The sequence below is a fragment of the Poecilia latipinna genome, unplaced genomic scaffold, assembly GCF_001443285.1.
Source record: "Poecilia latipinna isolate Pla-1442-1.1 unplaced genomic scaffold, P_latipinna-1.0 Scaffold928, whole genome shotgun sequence".
Classification (NCBI taxonomy): Eukaryota; Metazoa; Chordata; class Actinopteri; order Cyprinodontiformes; family Poeciliidae; genus Poecilia; species Poecilia latipinna.
In genome coordinates this window covers 132047-147880 of record NW_015113544.1, presented here as the reverse complement: position 1 = coordinate 147880, position 15834 = coordinate 132047, and the positions used below count along the sequence as shown (strand labels likewise).

The following is a 15834-nucleotide window of genomic DNA, read 5'->3' as shown; positions in this document are numbered from 1 at the left end:
TCCAACACCGAACACTGAACCACCCACATGCCCCAGTCTGCCCCGGAACAATGCCAACCCCAGTGATGAATCGTTCGACTGTTCCCAAACCTCTTCATGCTACAGCCCCACAAACAGCATTAGCTTCTGCTCCAGGCCCCAGATAGCAAACCCACAAACAAAATACAAAAGAACCCCTTGACTTTTTAAATGTTTTTGTCTCACTTTTCTTCACTATTTAATGATTATTCGCTTAATAAGAGGACAGTTCCTTCAGTCTTTTCTCCACTGCTAATCCTTGATTAACTTGACAGGCAGCCAATCAGAAAGATGAGCATGACTAGTAACATTTTGATTTTTGCTAATATTGTCTAATATGAGCCAATCACAAACAGATTAGGTTTTATGATTAAAAAAAAAAAAACATTTTAATTCAGTCAATTTCTTTTAAATTTTGCATTTTTTTCCCCTTATCTTCCTTCCATCTTTCAGAGGAGCTAAAAAACCCCATCGAGCTCCTCTGTCTGCTCCCAGTACAAATATACAGAAACGCATCGAAAAACCAATCAGAGGCAGGAGGAGGGTCTTAGTGCTGCCAATCACTCTTGTGCTCACTCCCTCCTGGTTACTCTCTGCTAAACTACAGCTGGTTCACCACAACTTAACCTGCTACAAATAGTTAGCACAGCACTACCACTCACTGCAGATAAAAACCCCTGAGGTTTTTTTTTTTTTTGCTGACTTTGTTTGATTCATGAGCCGGTGACAGTGTGAATACTGTCACCATGTCGTGACAGTATTCACACTGTCACGACATGGTGCTTTTAATAATATGGAAATAAAACAAATTGTAAGAGTTATATACTGCAGCTTTAATTCAATTATTCCTACACCTGAATTATTTGGACACTTGGACGTGATAACTTGTTTTCAGACTAACGGCACATAAATCAAACATTCCCTCCGCATCCTCAGCAGCTTGTGATGCTGATGTTGCTCCGTCTACACCTTCTTCCTCTCCTCCTCCTCCTCCTCTCTCGGGTCGCCAGTCGCTGTGTGAGCTCCGTGTTTACTCCCAGGACAGGACCTCCCCTCCCCCCTCCCGCACCGACACGCCGTCCGACATGCAGGTGAGCCGCTTCCCTCTCAGAGTCGGCGCGGATCATCCGAGCGGCTGGAAGCGGCGCGCTTCGCTCCGCACAGAGCCAAGTTCCCTGCAGGGTTTTAGGATTCGGGAACCGCCGAGCGTCGGAGCAGGAGGGCTGGAAAAGGCAACAGTGTGGACGGGAAGGTGAATTGGCATTTTTATATATATATATATATATATAAAACACCATTTGGTTAGGCAGCTGGGAACTCGGGGTGGGGGGGAAATGCTCTTTCATGATTTTTTTTTTTCCGCAGAGGAATAGTGAAAGCAAGAAGGCAGAGCGTTAATTAATCCGAACACAAGTTGGATAAAAACAAATGATCTGAATCGATTACTTGTCTTTTGGTTTTTGCATTAATAAAGTCTCAGTGAAACTGTAAACTTTTACAGCTAATAATAACATGGTAAAAGATCATAGACGCCTAATAATTTCTTTAGTGTCTGGAGGACAAAAAATATAAGTATAAAACATTACATAAGTGAAATGCTTTATGTGCTTTTAATCATAAATATTTTCATCAGAGCTCCCTGATTTTCTACTCTGCCCAGTGCAAAATGTAAAGTTTAGAACAAAACAGGTTTTACCTGTTAATTATGCAGCCCATTACACTGTAAACATGATTTTTTGCTATATTAAATATTAGTCATTAAAATCTAATCCAGCTACTTAGTTTGTTATTGTAATTCAGCTATGGCCATTTTCTGCCAATATTTACCATTTTTGTTCTGCCTAAATATTTTCAATAAAGTTGAACCTGTTGCCTATTGGCTTATTTCATCAGTTTGGCATGTCAAATTATAAATGGTGTTTATGGGTTGTATTATAAATACATTTATAAACTGAATAAAATATAGAAACGATCACAAGACTTGTAGCTACGAGAGTTTGTGTCTGAGTGAGACTTAAATTTGGTTAATCTAGGCGTATCACTCATGCTAATATCAAACATGCTAACAAAACAAGCTTCAACTTATACCGTTCCAAGTAGCTATTTTTAAAATTAGGTTGGAGCTGCAATATTTACTTTGTTATTAAACCTTCATAATTACTACTCAGATAGATAGTATTCGATTTGCCTACGCCAGCTTAATTACATCCGCTACTCTATTTTGGTAACGGATCTATCTGAAGATTTCCATTAAAATTGACCTGCTTTATATTGGTGCAGTTTAACTTTAGCTACTTTTACTTTTTCTGTCCAGCAGCAAACAGAAAAGCACACGTGTTTATATGTTAAATTGCAAATAAATGAGTAAACTTAACAAATGTTAATAACAGTTATAAGACAGTAAGTTTTTGTCTTATAGGAAGAAATTATTACCATAAGTTTGTATCCACCTTTAGCTAGTTCAGTAATAGCACTATTGCTAAAGGCAGACTTGTTAGCAAGCTGATCTTTGTAAACCCAGAAGCATGTCACTTTGTTAGAATATATTTAAGAAACTTATTTCGAAAATACTTCAAACCCCATTTAAAATTTTTTTTTTGAAGTTACTATTTAACATAGATTGAGAAAACTAGCAAAATCATTTTTGGAAATTATGTAGAATTGAACATATTTAGTTTTAAAAATTGGTTGGATTTTGAAATTATATATATATATATATATATATATATATATATATATATATATATATATATATATATATATATATATATATAGTTCTTAAACTCACACCATATTTGCTCACCTTGCTTTTAAATGTGTAAAGCAAATGGCACATGATTGTTCCTATTGAGTGCACTACTTAACCGCTGACTGTTTAGAAATTCACAAAGAAGTTTGTAAAACCAAAACTGCATTATCTTTTTTTTTTTTTTATTAAATCATGAAGTAAGGGAATGAAGAAGCATAGGTGGAAAACTGGTGATGTGGATTATAAACATGGATCAGATTACACTTGTTCCAGCAGGTACCACCAGTTGTCAAGTGTTGGTGATGCCAGCCACCATCAGAGCTGCGGATCAAGCTTTTGTGTATTTTTAGAATCATGTGTCTTTTGGCTTACGCAGTCCTATTGTGTTTTTGTTATTGTTATGTCTTTTCTTAATCACTACGTCCTGCATTGAAACATTTAAAGATAGTACTCATTAGATTAAACAGAATTACGTAACAGGGAGAAGACAATCCCTCTGATTCTTTTGTCTTTTTTTTCCCTTCTTCATTTCCGTTTCTCAGGTGTGCAGTGTGTTATCAGAGACTTGTAAACCTGACATGTGTTCACCGAGTGAGACGGTAACCTGAGTCCTGTCACAGCGGTGTCCAGTATGCACGCTGTTGCATCACAGCTTTTAGGCAAAACTGATGTTAAAGGCAGCTGTTGCCACCCTGCTGTTGCAGCCATGCTGCTCCTGCTGTTTCTTGGCTTCATTCCCACAGTGGCCCCTTGCCCACCACACTGCCTTTGTGCCAGTGATATCATTTCCTGCAGTGGGAGCAATCTGTCCACGTTACCCTTTGGTCTTCCAAGCTACACCACAAGGCTGGACCTGAGCCACAACGCCCTAAGAGCCCTGCAGGTGGACTGGGTTTCCCAACCGTTTCAGCGGCTCACCACACTTGTTCTCAGCTGGAACTCCATAAGCCAAATCGAGATGGCCTCCTTCACTGCGACACCACGTCTCCTCCATTTGGACCTTTCATCTAACCAGTTGAGAGTTCTGAACTCATCTGTCTTCAGAGGGCTGACAGAACTTAAAGAGCTGCTCCTGATTGGAAACCAGATTGCCCAAATAATGCCGGGGGCCTTTAGTGATGTCAACAGTCTGCAGAGACTCTACCTCTCCACAAACAGACTAACATCCTTCCCCCTGGGACTTTTTGAGGACCCTGGTGGACCACATAACTTGACCTTCCTGGATCTGTCATACAACAGGCTGTCCAAAGTACCCGTCCAGAGCCTGCTGTCTGTCAGCCGCCATGCCGGAATATATTTGCAGGAAAATCCTTTGCTGTGCGACTGTGCATTGATTGCTTTGCTTGAATACTGGCTTTGGAAACAGTATCGCCCACTGGTGGATTTCCAAGTTGGATACCAATGTAGAGGCACTGCAGTTCGAGAGGTTAATTGTACACATCAGGATTTGTCAGGCATACCCCTGGAGGCACAAAGCTATCGCGTAGAGCCTGGCGATTGGCTAAGAGTACCCTGTCCTGGATTAGGTCTTCCTGTCCAGCAAGGGTTGATTGTCTTCTGGGTTACCCCAAGAACAGCACTGAATTCCTCAGCAAGTGATCTGAGTTCTCGTCTGTCGGTTTTTCCCAACGGCACGCTTGAAATCCAAGGAGCGCTTATGGAAGACTCTGGCATATATGAGTGTGTGGTTGCTCGGGGACGCTACTACGATTCAGGTGAATCTCCAGAAGCCAGGGTCATGGTTGGTAACTCAAGTGTCTCCTCTACCACGGGCTTGGCTCGTCGCAGCAGCGGTGAACATTTCAACACGGCGTTCACCACCCTTGCTTCCTGTGTGATCAGCATCATACTGGTCCTGCTCTACCTCTACCTCACTCCCTGCCAGTGTCGGGAAAGTCGGGGCGGTGGCTCCAGGGGCTGTGGCGCACGGGCCATCATTCTCTGTTCGGACCCCAGAGAGGTAGAATCAGGACAAAGGCGTGCCAACGGAAAGAGGGTAGCGTTCTTAGAGCCTCAGGCAGAGGACTCGGATATTAACGTCCCAAAAACACCGGTGATGACATTGGACCATATTTCCACTGAGGGAATTCTCAAAAATGGAAGTAGGACAGTGGGACACACCCTGACAGACCCTGCTCAGGAGGTGTAGTGAGGGAAAAGCACCTTCTTAACAACATTGTACTCTTAAAAGTCTTATTTTGTGTATTTGAAGTGGAAGGGAAAAAAACATTTTATGTAAAAAGTGAGTTATGTGAAGTAGCTTGTCCATTCTGGGTTGGGGAATTTGTCTCAAATGCAGTCCTTTAACAGAGTAGAATTTAAATTATGTCTATTCTCTGTGTGGTGTCTGTTCTATATTCAGAGTTCATATGGAAATGTCCCCGTTATCTCTGAGAATCGTTCATGCATGGATCACAGAGATCATAGAAACGTGGGAGGGCTCTTTTAAATTGGGCCAGTAGGGATATTTTCACACCTGACTGATGAGTGGAGTTGGAGGACTTTATCTGTCTACAGTGTCTAGCATGTGTTCTGGATAAAATTATAGTTTGTCCTTTTTTGTTAACTTTGTTTTTGATAACTTTGTTGTCTCATGGAATTTGTCATTTTAAAATGTTCCTTTTGGTTCAGCTATAAATCTATAAATGTTTCAAATCATCAATCAAATTTTAATATCAAAAACATCCCATAATGACCCACAGATTAACACATACTGCAGTTTTGAAATGACCATTTCAATTATTTAAGTAAAAAATCTGTCCGAACCAGTCAGACCACAACCCTAAAGGTGAAAAAGTAAACGCCCCCTTAAACTAATAACTGTTGTGTGACAACAACTGAAATCATTGACCTGAAATTAGTCTTTTACAAATAAACATAATTGTTTTATTCAGCCATATTGGAAGGTTCTTGAGCTTGAACGACCTGAGATCATGCGGCAGAATCTCAATCAGATTTAAGTCCAGACTTCGACTAGGCCACTCCACAATCCTACATGCAAACTTTTAAGAGACATTCAGAGGAGGACTCACTGGTACTATGGATCATTGTTCTGTCCAACCATAAAATGTTTTCCCAAAAGTCTTGAGTAGTAATTTGCACAGGGCGTATCCAGTAAATTTGAATTTAGCTCTCCAAAAAAAAAAAAAGTGTTAAACACAGAAAGTTCATTATTTTACAAAATATGCAACTGTTTTTTTCACATAGGGCCAGAAATAACTTTCCTCTTTTAATAAATGAACTCATCAGTGGGAAACTGGCTTTGCATGCAACAACATTATCTTTGATATTAGAATTAGCTTGATGATCTGAAACACTTTTGGGTGGCAAAAAAAGCAAAACCTGAAATGGGCACATATTTTTCATCAGCACAGATTTTATATACAGTCGCTCTTAACTCGAAACCTCATCTGTTTTTTTTGTTGTTTTTTTTTAGCTCTGTCCATTTAACTCAACTAGAATTCAGCGTTGGCTCAAAATAACACACAAAGCAATACATGTATTATGTTCACATAAAAGTGGGCCTATTGACTCTCAAATGACAAGTTCAGTGAAAATTGTTGCTTGGAAATTTTCATGGTAATGTGGGACTGTGATGCTCGGCTTGCAGAGACACAACGCTGAAGCATGTAGGAGTAATCTGTTTTTGCATTGGTGTGAATATGATCATGAAGAGTGCCTTTTATGAGAAACTCAGAATTAGTTTCAATGCAGTATATTTTAGTGGGAACTTGTCCTGATAAAAGTTGATGCAGATGAAACAGAAGCTGTGTTTCAAATACAGATGAACGGCGTCCTCACAGACCAGTCTGTATTTCTACCACTCAACGTTTTACAAAATGCTACAAGCCTGTGTTCATGTGCAGAACAAGACGGATATCAGACGATACAGATATCATCTCTACAGCCAAATCAATAGATCATATCTTGAACTCACTGGCAAGAAAAACAGCAGAAATGCAATTTTGCCCATACAGTAGAGAAAATGACTATTTGTGAGAAGTTTGAGGAGGCAACACCTAAGGAGTGATGGTGCCAAAGGCAGTAGCCAGGAAATCAGTCAGTGACGACAGTAAGTAAAAGTCACCAGACAGTGTTTGCCTTGCAGATGCATTATTAGACAACATAACTAGTTAGCTATTACATATTTAAGTAATATTGCACTATGTCCAGTAAACCATCAAGCAACTGATTAATCAGAAGTACACACACTCTGCTGTGTGTTCCACCAATATTTTTTTTCTGTTAGACATCTTATCTATTCCTAAAAAACAGCAGCTGCTAAACCCCCATTGTTTTCAAGAAACCAGCTTATGAATACCTTTGGAGCCCATCTGGGTATGAAATGTTGTGAAAAACGGATGGTAACTTATACTGAGTACCAAGTTTCTGAATGGTACTCTAATTTTTATATAGGTTTGATGAAGGGAAAATCTGGTTAAACAATATCTCATTTGAGTGGTATGCCATTGGCCATTGCGGTTCGGTACACTATTTTATGGTCCGGTGTATTCAGGAGAGTTTCTCCCCAACTGGACAGTACCACTGTCCTTTGGACCTACAACTGAAGGGGGTTCAGGGATGCAGTGGTACGGCTTGGCAGTATGGGCCACTTTTACAATGGAAACAGACAAACTACAGTACAGAACCACACCGACCCATGCCATACTGCTCTGTGGAAACGAGGCATTATGGATCCCGACACTCGCACAGGAAACCTTATTGGTTCGTGGGCTGTCCAGATAATTTTGTAGACAAGAAATCGTGATTTATCCTGCCAATTAGTTTTTCCTAGGACCGCCGTGGATGACGGGGACATGGAGAGAGCAGTTGAAACAAATATCACTAAATTTTATGATGTTCAAAGTAATGTTTGTGCTGCAAGAATAGCTTTTTCTGTGAGTTTTGTTGGCACACAATGAACTGGATGTTGATTAAAATCTGAGCTAAATAAAGAAATAGTCATAGCAGAGTGAAAATGCTAATAATAGCTAACTACACAACATAAAAACACAATTAGTATAACCTGAAATAATCCATGTCTTCAAAGGTGAGAAACATAAATGTCCACCACTTCCTGATGCCCTTTAAAACAATGTAACATCCTTGGACTGTGACTTATTTCCTCTCGAAGCTATCACAGCTCTTGGTTGGACATTTTTTTAAATCTGAACACCAGTTGGTGCATAATAATTTGGGATGCTGAATCTGCTTGTTACTCAATGTATCAACAAGTAATTTCTTTTTGTAATTGAGAAAGACATCTTATTGATGTTGCGCTGTTGTGGTTAGCTAAACTGGTGTTTAGTTATTTTTGGTGTCCCAGACTTATGGCCTTTTGTTTTTTGTTTCTTTATCTTGTGTCTTCCCTCATGTCACTTTATGTAGACACTAGCATGTTGTGTGACCTCAAAAACTGTTCACATGAAACCTTTACAGGAATCCTCATAGCAAAGTCCAAAGCTTTGGATGGCGATTTTTAGCAATTAAACTGGAGTCATTGGATGAGTCTTTACAACGCATCCTACCAACACTTAGCTTGTTGATTGGGGTTTTTGCTTTTAACATTTAATTTATTTTCCTACATTGCCTTTGGCAGTCATTGTGCAGTATAGTTCCTATTTCAACATCACCATTGAAATGACGCATGGAGAAAAAGAAGTGAAGTTCAGTTTTTCTTTTTGAAGCCATCAAAATAACCCAATGTAATTTTAGAAGATAAGCGTTTAAGATTAACGATAAAGATCTAAATCTTGTGTTCTGTGTCAATACATTACAGTTTACAGACTGTTTTTATAAGTGTAGAATGTCAACCGTTGTAAATGTCTTTGATTAGTCCTTAACAACTGTGTCCTGTTTGTAAATTAAATGTTGAACACTTCGCTGGCCATTAAAACGACTTTTAGTCATGCTAGAAATGACACCTTTGACATTAACACTGTTCATCATCATGTATCATTTGATTGAATACTAACGGAACACGTTTACATCAGATTTTACACTCAATCTTTTTAAGAGATTTGTCCTAGGGTTTTCTGTTTCCATTGTCCTATGTGCACAAGATGTAGTTGCCATTAGTTGCGCTTCCATCGACCATATAATTGTGCAGAATGACGTTTCAAAAATAAATTTGGTTAATGGAAACATGGCAATTTCTTGTTTTTTTTGATAATGTTTTGGTGTCAGGATGAGGTGAATTTTTTTGGCCATATATAAAGTGGTCTATTTAGCAAAACTGCAGTGGGAACACTTTTTATGTATCACAAGTCACATGATCAACAACGGATGTTGCCACTGGTGCAACCCACAAAGAAAACAATGACAGGAAGTAGTAGGAGGACATTGTGTTTTCATGACTTATTACATGAACAAACTTATTTATGTATGATTTCAATTGAGTTTCTTATTTAATGGATACACAATAATTGTGAAATTGTGTTTTTTTGCACACATTTGTTAAGGAAACTCGGCTATTGGCTTTAAGGTTCAGGTTCTTCCAGTAGGGCAATAATCTAGTAATAATAAGATTTGCAACTCAGATACACAAAAGGTTTTGACAAGAAAATAGAGTTAATGGCACTAAACCGTTTCAGCTTTTCCAACATTATGCAAATTGCTTTTACACCAGTTACTAGCCATACTAGGTTATCTAAAAACATGACTTACAAGGATCTAAACCAGAAGAATATAAGCCGAGTAAAGTGTGTTTAAAGAGAGAGTGTGTTCAATATACACTTTGCCACCAAATCGACTTAGTCAATTATTTACCCATGAAGTCTATTTTTTAAGTAAGGAGATCTACTGCTTCCTGCTGATGTTCTACCTCTGATTCAGAAGACTTCTTCACTTCTGAACATGTTTGTAAGTAAGAAGCTCATAAGTTCTAGTCAGAACAATTACTCTAATCGGACCATTAAGGGCACTAATGGGACAATTAGGATGCATGAGTCACTGGCCATGGCTTGGATCGTTGTTTCCTGATGATTCAAAGATGGTACTCAGAGTGCCTTACTATTGGAGCCACTTAAAGCATTCGCACAGAGTGTCTGCATATCATAGCATGGGATTAAATAATGTTGTCAATGGTTCATTTCTGTAACCTTAACAGGCACTATAGTACATTAGCAGTGCCACATACCAGATGTATTATGTCTGAATGTGTTTTTGACTGCTCTTCATCCTGCAGTCAAAGAGCGATCTGACTTTTTGGGCAGACCTCGAAGCTGCGGAAGATACAATTTTATAGCTTTTGAGCATAAATCATGACATGAATACAGTTTATTCTGCTCCTCCTTAAAGCACCAAGAAAGTTCAGGTCCAAACATTTGTATATTTTTTGCGGCTACAGCAGCAAGGCAAACACTTGACAATTCAATCTTGATGGATATTGTGGAAAATGTATTTGCCTACATCCCGTCCACCTTGTTACACACACCGCTGGACAGATTCCCTGAAGATCGATCTGTATCTGCTAGGACAGAAGGAGTGTTTGGGCTCGGCCCGGAGGCTTCAGTCAGCCCAGATCACTATCACACAAATCAAAGAGATGTTTGCTTCAATGCCCTAGAGCTCACTGTGACCCACATTTCTCCATCTTTCCTTTGTCTGATCATTAGCAGCACATCGCCACATCTGCTAATGTTTCTCCAGCTACACGTCCATGCTAGGTAACGCTGTCCTAACAGGGGCTTCTTTTCTGTTTTATGGTCAAGAAGAAAGTAGCAAAGGTGACATTTTGTCATGATAAATGAAAATGGAGTAAAATGTCTCGGTGCTGGAGGTGAGTCCAAGAACGACACATTTGTCCTGTCATGTCTGGCCGCTGCGTTTTGCCTTGTGTGTTTTTGGTATTAGTGGGATATAAATCAAAAGAGGCGGTTTGGGTGGAAAAAAAAAAAAGAAAAGTCATGTTACATCAGAAGGATTTGATAATGACAAACAACCTTTTAGTTAACAAATCGCCTTTCCAGAAATCCTCTTACAGGCTTCTGCCGAGGCTACCGCAAAACACTGATCCTTTTACAGCGGCTCTTCAGAGACTACACACCCGTTAAACTGTTCACTTTTTGTGATTGAAAAACATAAGATCATTATAAATCACTTTGGCTTTTGCCACCAATATTGCAACCTTTAAAAACATGAAATAATCAGTTTACATACATTTACTTACTGTTGTTTTAGCTTTAAATCTATCAGGGTCATTTCTTGTCTCTGGTGACTGCATAGATTTAGTTCCTTACTTTGAATAGGACATAAATTTCTTCCCCTGCAGTCATGTTTGTTGATTTGGATGCATGAAAAATAAAATCTTGCTTCGTCCTCCATCATCTTGCAGGTTTTTCAGTCCAGGTTGGTGGCTTTGTGGAAGTATTCATAACTCCATCCACTGTGACAAAACCTTATTTTTGTCACAGCCACAAATATTAATTTAGGAAGATGCACCCATATGGAAGCCAACTTTTCCAATTTATATTTTCTCCCAAAGATAAAAGTTTTTCTTTAAATTGTATGGAATTTATGTCACAATATGTGGAAAAAAGCTTTTTTTTAATGATTTATTATGATTAAATGCCATGAGCTCAAAGAGGAAGCAGGTGTAAGGCAGGTGCTGGACAGACACCTGAGGTATTCCTGTTTACTTTGTCGTGACATGTTGCTTTTCACAGGTCTGTAGCGTGACCTTCTCCATGTGCTGCTGGTGTCAGTCCTGTACAAAAGCCCAGAACACATTTTCCACTGCTATTCATCAGATAAAAATCTATGTTGTTACAGAGAGAGGGTTTATGATCTGCTGCCCTCAGTTAGGTGACTTATTTTTCATTGATGAGAATGAAGAAAAGCAGCAAATCTAAGGAGTTTTGTTTTCATTTTTTTAAGCAGTAAATGGCTAACTTGTTTATGTGGAAGCATATCTAAGAAACGGTAGGCATAAGAAAAATGACAACAGCATGAAAACTGATTTAAATGATTAGCAGGCAGTGTGAAGATAACGTGATTGGCTAACTATTAGCTCCTACCAGCTATGAAGTCTGCCTCAGCTTTGAAGGGATACTTCACAGTTTGTTGGAAAGTGAAAATACTGAGATTGGATAATTCAGTAATGGCCAGAAAGTCTTAAAAAAAATCTTTACAGTGCCTTTTCAGGAATACTATCGAATTTTGTAGGACATAACAAGAAAATACATGTATAGTTTAGTGAATCCAGGACTGATTGATTCCTAAAGATTCTGTAAAACAAATGTTGTAATCTTACAATTCATTTTAGAACAACAAAAAAGGGCAATAATTCACCCTAGCCTGGTAAAAAAAAAAAAAAAATATTACTAAAACTACAGGCAAACTACAATTCTAAAACAGGGCAGAAAATTGAAATCATCATTCAAAACTTCTCCTTTTCTCTGACTGGCTGGGTAGAAATTCTTTTGGAGGAATCCAAGTGAATGGGAGAAAGTCCAGACTGTACTCTGAAGTGAAAACTGAGTCGAGCGAAATTGCAGTAAACATGCAAAATTAGTCTTTTTTGAATTTCTACTAATTACTGCACAATCAGTATTAATAGTCCAACAGAGTAGTTTGCAACAATGCCAATAATAGCCTCCTGTTGTCTTTATGGCAAAGTGTTTTGTGTTCAGTTAATTACTATTGTCAGAGTTGTGGTAAGGCCTAATATAATATGCTGTCCAAAGTTCTGTATTAATCACAGATCCTATTAAATATGCAGTAATTGCATGTGGAAATATTACCCAGCACTACAGAATCATTTACTCTATGAGTCTAATGTAAATGCAGTCATTTCCTGACTATTCATAATTCACCTGCACAAAATGGAAGTGTGGGCTGGAACTAAAATAGGAACAGTAATGAAAAACAAAAAAAGACAATGGATCCATTTAGCAAATTGTTCCCATTGTTTAATTAACCTCATGTTCTTACTCGTGTTGCTGATGGATCATCTCTAATCCAGTCTACCAGAAATCTGGACAACACACTTTAAGGCAGTCCTGTAATAAAAGAGGCTCTAGTTTCTAATCTGCAAAGGACTTTTAAAAAGGAAATTTTGGTCCAAAATCCGAACAACCTGCAGATGTTGATATCGTTTGGCGTTGATCAGGTAATGTTTGCGCCGCATGCTTATTTTGAAGTTGCATTGGCAACATACGGCTCTGTGAAAACGCATTTACCTCTTAAATATGTCTTCCGTTTGCTTTTATGTCATGTCTGAATGTTTTAGATCAGTAAATACATTTTTAGTAGCAAGAACCACGTAACAAAGATTTGAATTTAAAGGTTTAGTGAAGGAAGGGCTCAAAGGGACGGACAGATGGGGAGACTTGCTAATTGAGAATTGGACGAAGGCTCAGCGGAGCGCTACATCCTCCATTTTCATAGGTTTGGACTTTCTTTCTGAGTTTTGTGTTCCCTCAGAAACTCGTGTCTGTCCTCAAGAAATGAAATTCAAAGGAAGAGAGAATAAAAAAGGAAAGGAAATGGAGAGAAAATTAAGTAAGGGGAAGCAGCTGCCTACTCATTTCTTTGAGAAGAGAGGTGAGCAGCACTACTGAGCTGTTTGAGCTCATCTCAGAGGGAAGGCACTGGCAGCACGTAAGCTCTTTTTAATGGTTCCATTTTAACTAATTTACTACCAGCTGTTATCGTTATAATTGGAAACACCACCGTTATCGTCGGCAAATCTGAGCATAAGACCAATAAAATAAAAATCTGCAACGTTAACACCCAGCCAGCTATCATAAAACAGAGGAGGCCAATATCCTAACATTAGTGAATGATGAATAAGGAAAAGACTACTTTCAGCTGTAATTACTACTTGGTGCTTACTAGCGCTACATTACGGTTACTGAGCTTGTATTTGCCTTGCAATACTTAAAGGCCAGTATTATGTATTTCAGTAGCTCAATCAAGTAGCTATGTTACCTTCAATTATTATAAAAATGCTCCATATATATCAAACATGGCTTAAAAATAATTTGAGACCATAATCCAGCGTTTCTCAACCCTGGTCCTCACTGCACCCTGTCCTTCATGTTTTAGGTATTTCCCTTCTGCCACACACCTGAATTGTATCTCTGGGTGATTAACAGGCTTCTGCAGTACTTGATGGTCATGCAATCATTTGGATCAGCTGTTCTGGCATAGAGGCACATCTAAAACATGCAGAGCAGGGGGGGCGGTGAGGACCAGGGTTGAGAAACACTGCCGTAATCCAACACTTTGAAATTGGGCCTCTGTCTCTTTAAGAAGTTCCTGGTCTTTTTGAAACTCCGCCTTCAGGAAGTCATTACAACATGGCTCCTCCATTAACTTTTTAAAGTTTTTACCAGTGTTGCCCTTGCATATTGAGCTCAGAAGATGCGCATTTCCACCAGATGTTTGCTAATTACTGCTGGCTAGTCTGAAGGAGCTGAGTGGGGGAGGAGTGGGACTCTGTGATTTTGAAGCTCGGGTTGGAAACTGCAGCTCAGAGGAGGAGCTGTGCGCGGAAGGCGGGGTTAGGTCCAACAAGGAATTTTTGCACAGCTTAATGGTTGCCGTGGAGATTAAAAGATGTCTCAAACATCCTTCGAAAAGAATCACGACAAGGTATGGTTTTGATGAGGGAATAACATTATAACATGATGTAAAGCTCAAAAAAACGTAGACATAAAACTGCCCATGTAGCATTTGTAGCAAAGTTTAAGAAATGTGGGCATAAAGTAGTTAATGCCTTTGTAGTAGGCATAGCCAGGACAGGTGCAGCGATTTCTAATTTAAAAATGTGTTATTGTGTCGTATCCTGTAATTCTTGGGTCCACAAAGAACCGAGGTGCCGTGCTCAATGTTAGCTTGATATGACGAGTTGGGTTATGGGTTTTGTGGACGCGTGGGTGTCTTTGCTTGCAGTTACTGGTCGATCCATACAGCCTGATCCACACCTGTCCTCATAATGGGACAATCAAAACAGAAAATTGAAGGCAATACTTGGCACACTGCGCGGGCAGCAAGATTCCAGCTCACCACGAGTGGAAATCGGCGTGCTTGAACTCGTTCTTGAAAGCTTAGAACGATAAAGTGCTTCAGCCGAAAACAAGAGAGGGCTTAGTGGAGAGAATGGATGTTTCATCTGGTAAAAAGCCTCGGTTTAAGGTGCATATCAGAGGGAGCGGAGGAGGCAGACACGGGAGGGAACGTGATTCAGAGCTCAGAGACTGATGGCAGCTGTTGATGGGGCGAGTGCTTAGCCCACAATGAGATGGAAATACTATGACTGTGGATCGGAGTGAAAGTAACGTTTCTTTTAAAGATGTGTAGTGAAAAAAATAATGTGAAGGACAAGCTTTTTTTTTTGTGCTTTTTTTTAAAAAAGGGGATTTTACAGGTTTAAATACATTGTGAAGCTTTAATTTTACGTGGGCTTTCAGCTGTGGGCAATGCGAAGGTGATTCATTTTGGGTTACATTGTAAATTGTACTTTAGCATGCAGTGAGCAAGTTTCTTTTTTTATTGAGTGAAAAAAAAACTTCAAACGCTTGTGCAGTAGAAGTGCATAAAAAAAAATTATACTATAAAAAAAATCGTAAGTTCTGGTCTTGGGAATTCCGATTTGATCCACAGTGTTCAAAGATCGATTTAAGTTGTACATCTTTGCACATCTGCATTACGCGGGCGCTCGTCCACCTTATATATTCTAAATAATACTTTTGATATTACTTTATTTCAGAAAAAGCCAGGGAGCTAAGCTAACCTAATACTGGTAGTTTAGGTGCACAAACCTAATTTGGCTATGGAATTAAATTGTTTTAAATAAATGTTCTATATGTTTACACTCTCTATTCCTCTTGTCACCTAATTTAAAACAGAATTTCTAAATTGTCTGAATAGAAAATTTGGTTTCTGAATCAAAAATTATTTCAGAAAGTTAGTTTTGTCACCAACAAGACTTAAGAATTAATGACTTGCAATGTATCCATATGATTAGCATTTTCAAATATGGCTCTTTTCTTGGGAACCACTGTTTGAGGGGACCAGCACTATCAAAATTCTTTATGCCTAAGTCCAACTTTTATTTTTTC

The 15834-nt window shown here is 38.9% G+C and overlaps 1 protein-coding gene and 1 long non-coding RNA gene across 2 annotated transcripts in view; both read left to right on the top strand.

Annotated features, from left to right (window-relative positions):
• Window positions 1–15834, top strand: part of LOC106957709 (uncharacterized) — a 62295-nt gene that overhangs the window by 38711 nt on the left and 7750 nt on the right. The window lies entirely within an intron of this gene.
• Window positions 1047–8911, top strand: LOC106957708 (amphoterin-induced protein 2-like). Its single transcript, XM_015049146.1, has 2 exons — window positions 1047–1270; window positions 3310–8911. Exon 2 carries the CDS (start codon window positions 3399–3401, stop codon window positions 4914–4916), a length of 1518 nt encoding a protein of 505 aa, XP_014904632.1. The 5' UTR covers window positions 1047–1270; window positions 3310–3398; the 3' UTR covers window positions 4917–8911.

Bases quoted from the DNA above. Each gene is read 5' to 3' on its own strand.
- LOC106957708 (XM_015049146.1), top strand. From the start codon at position 3,399: ATGCACGCTGTTGCATCACAGCTTTTAGGCAAAACTGATGTTAAAGGC.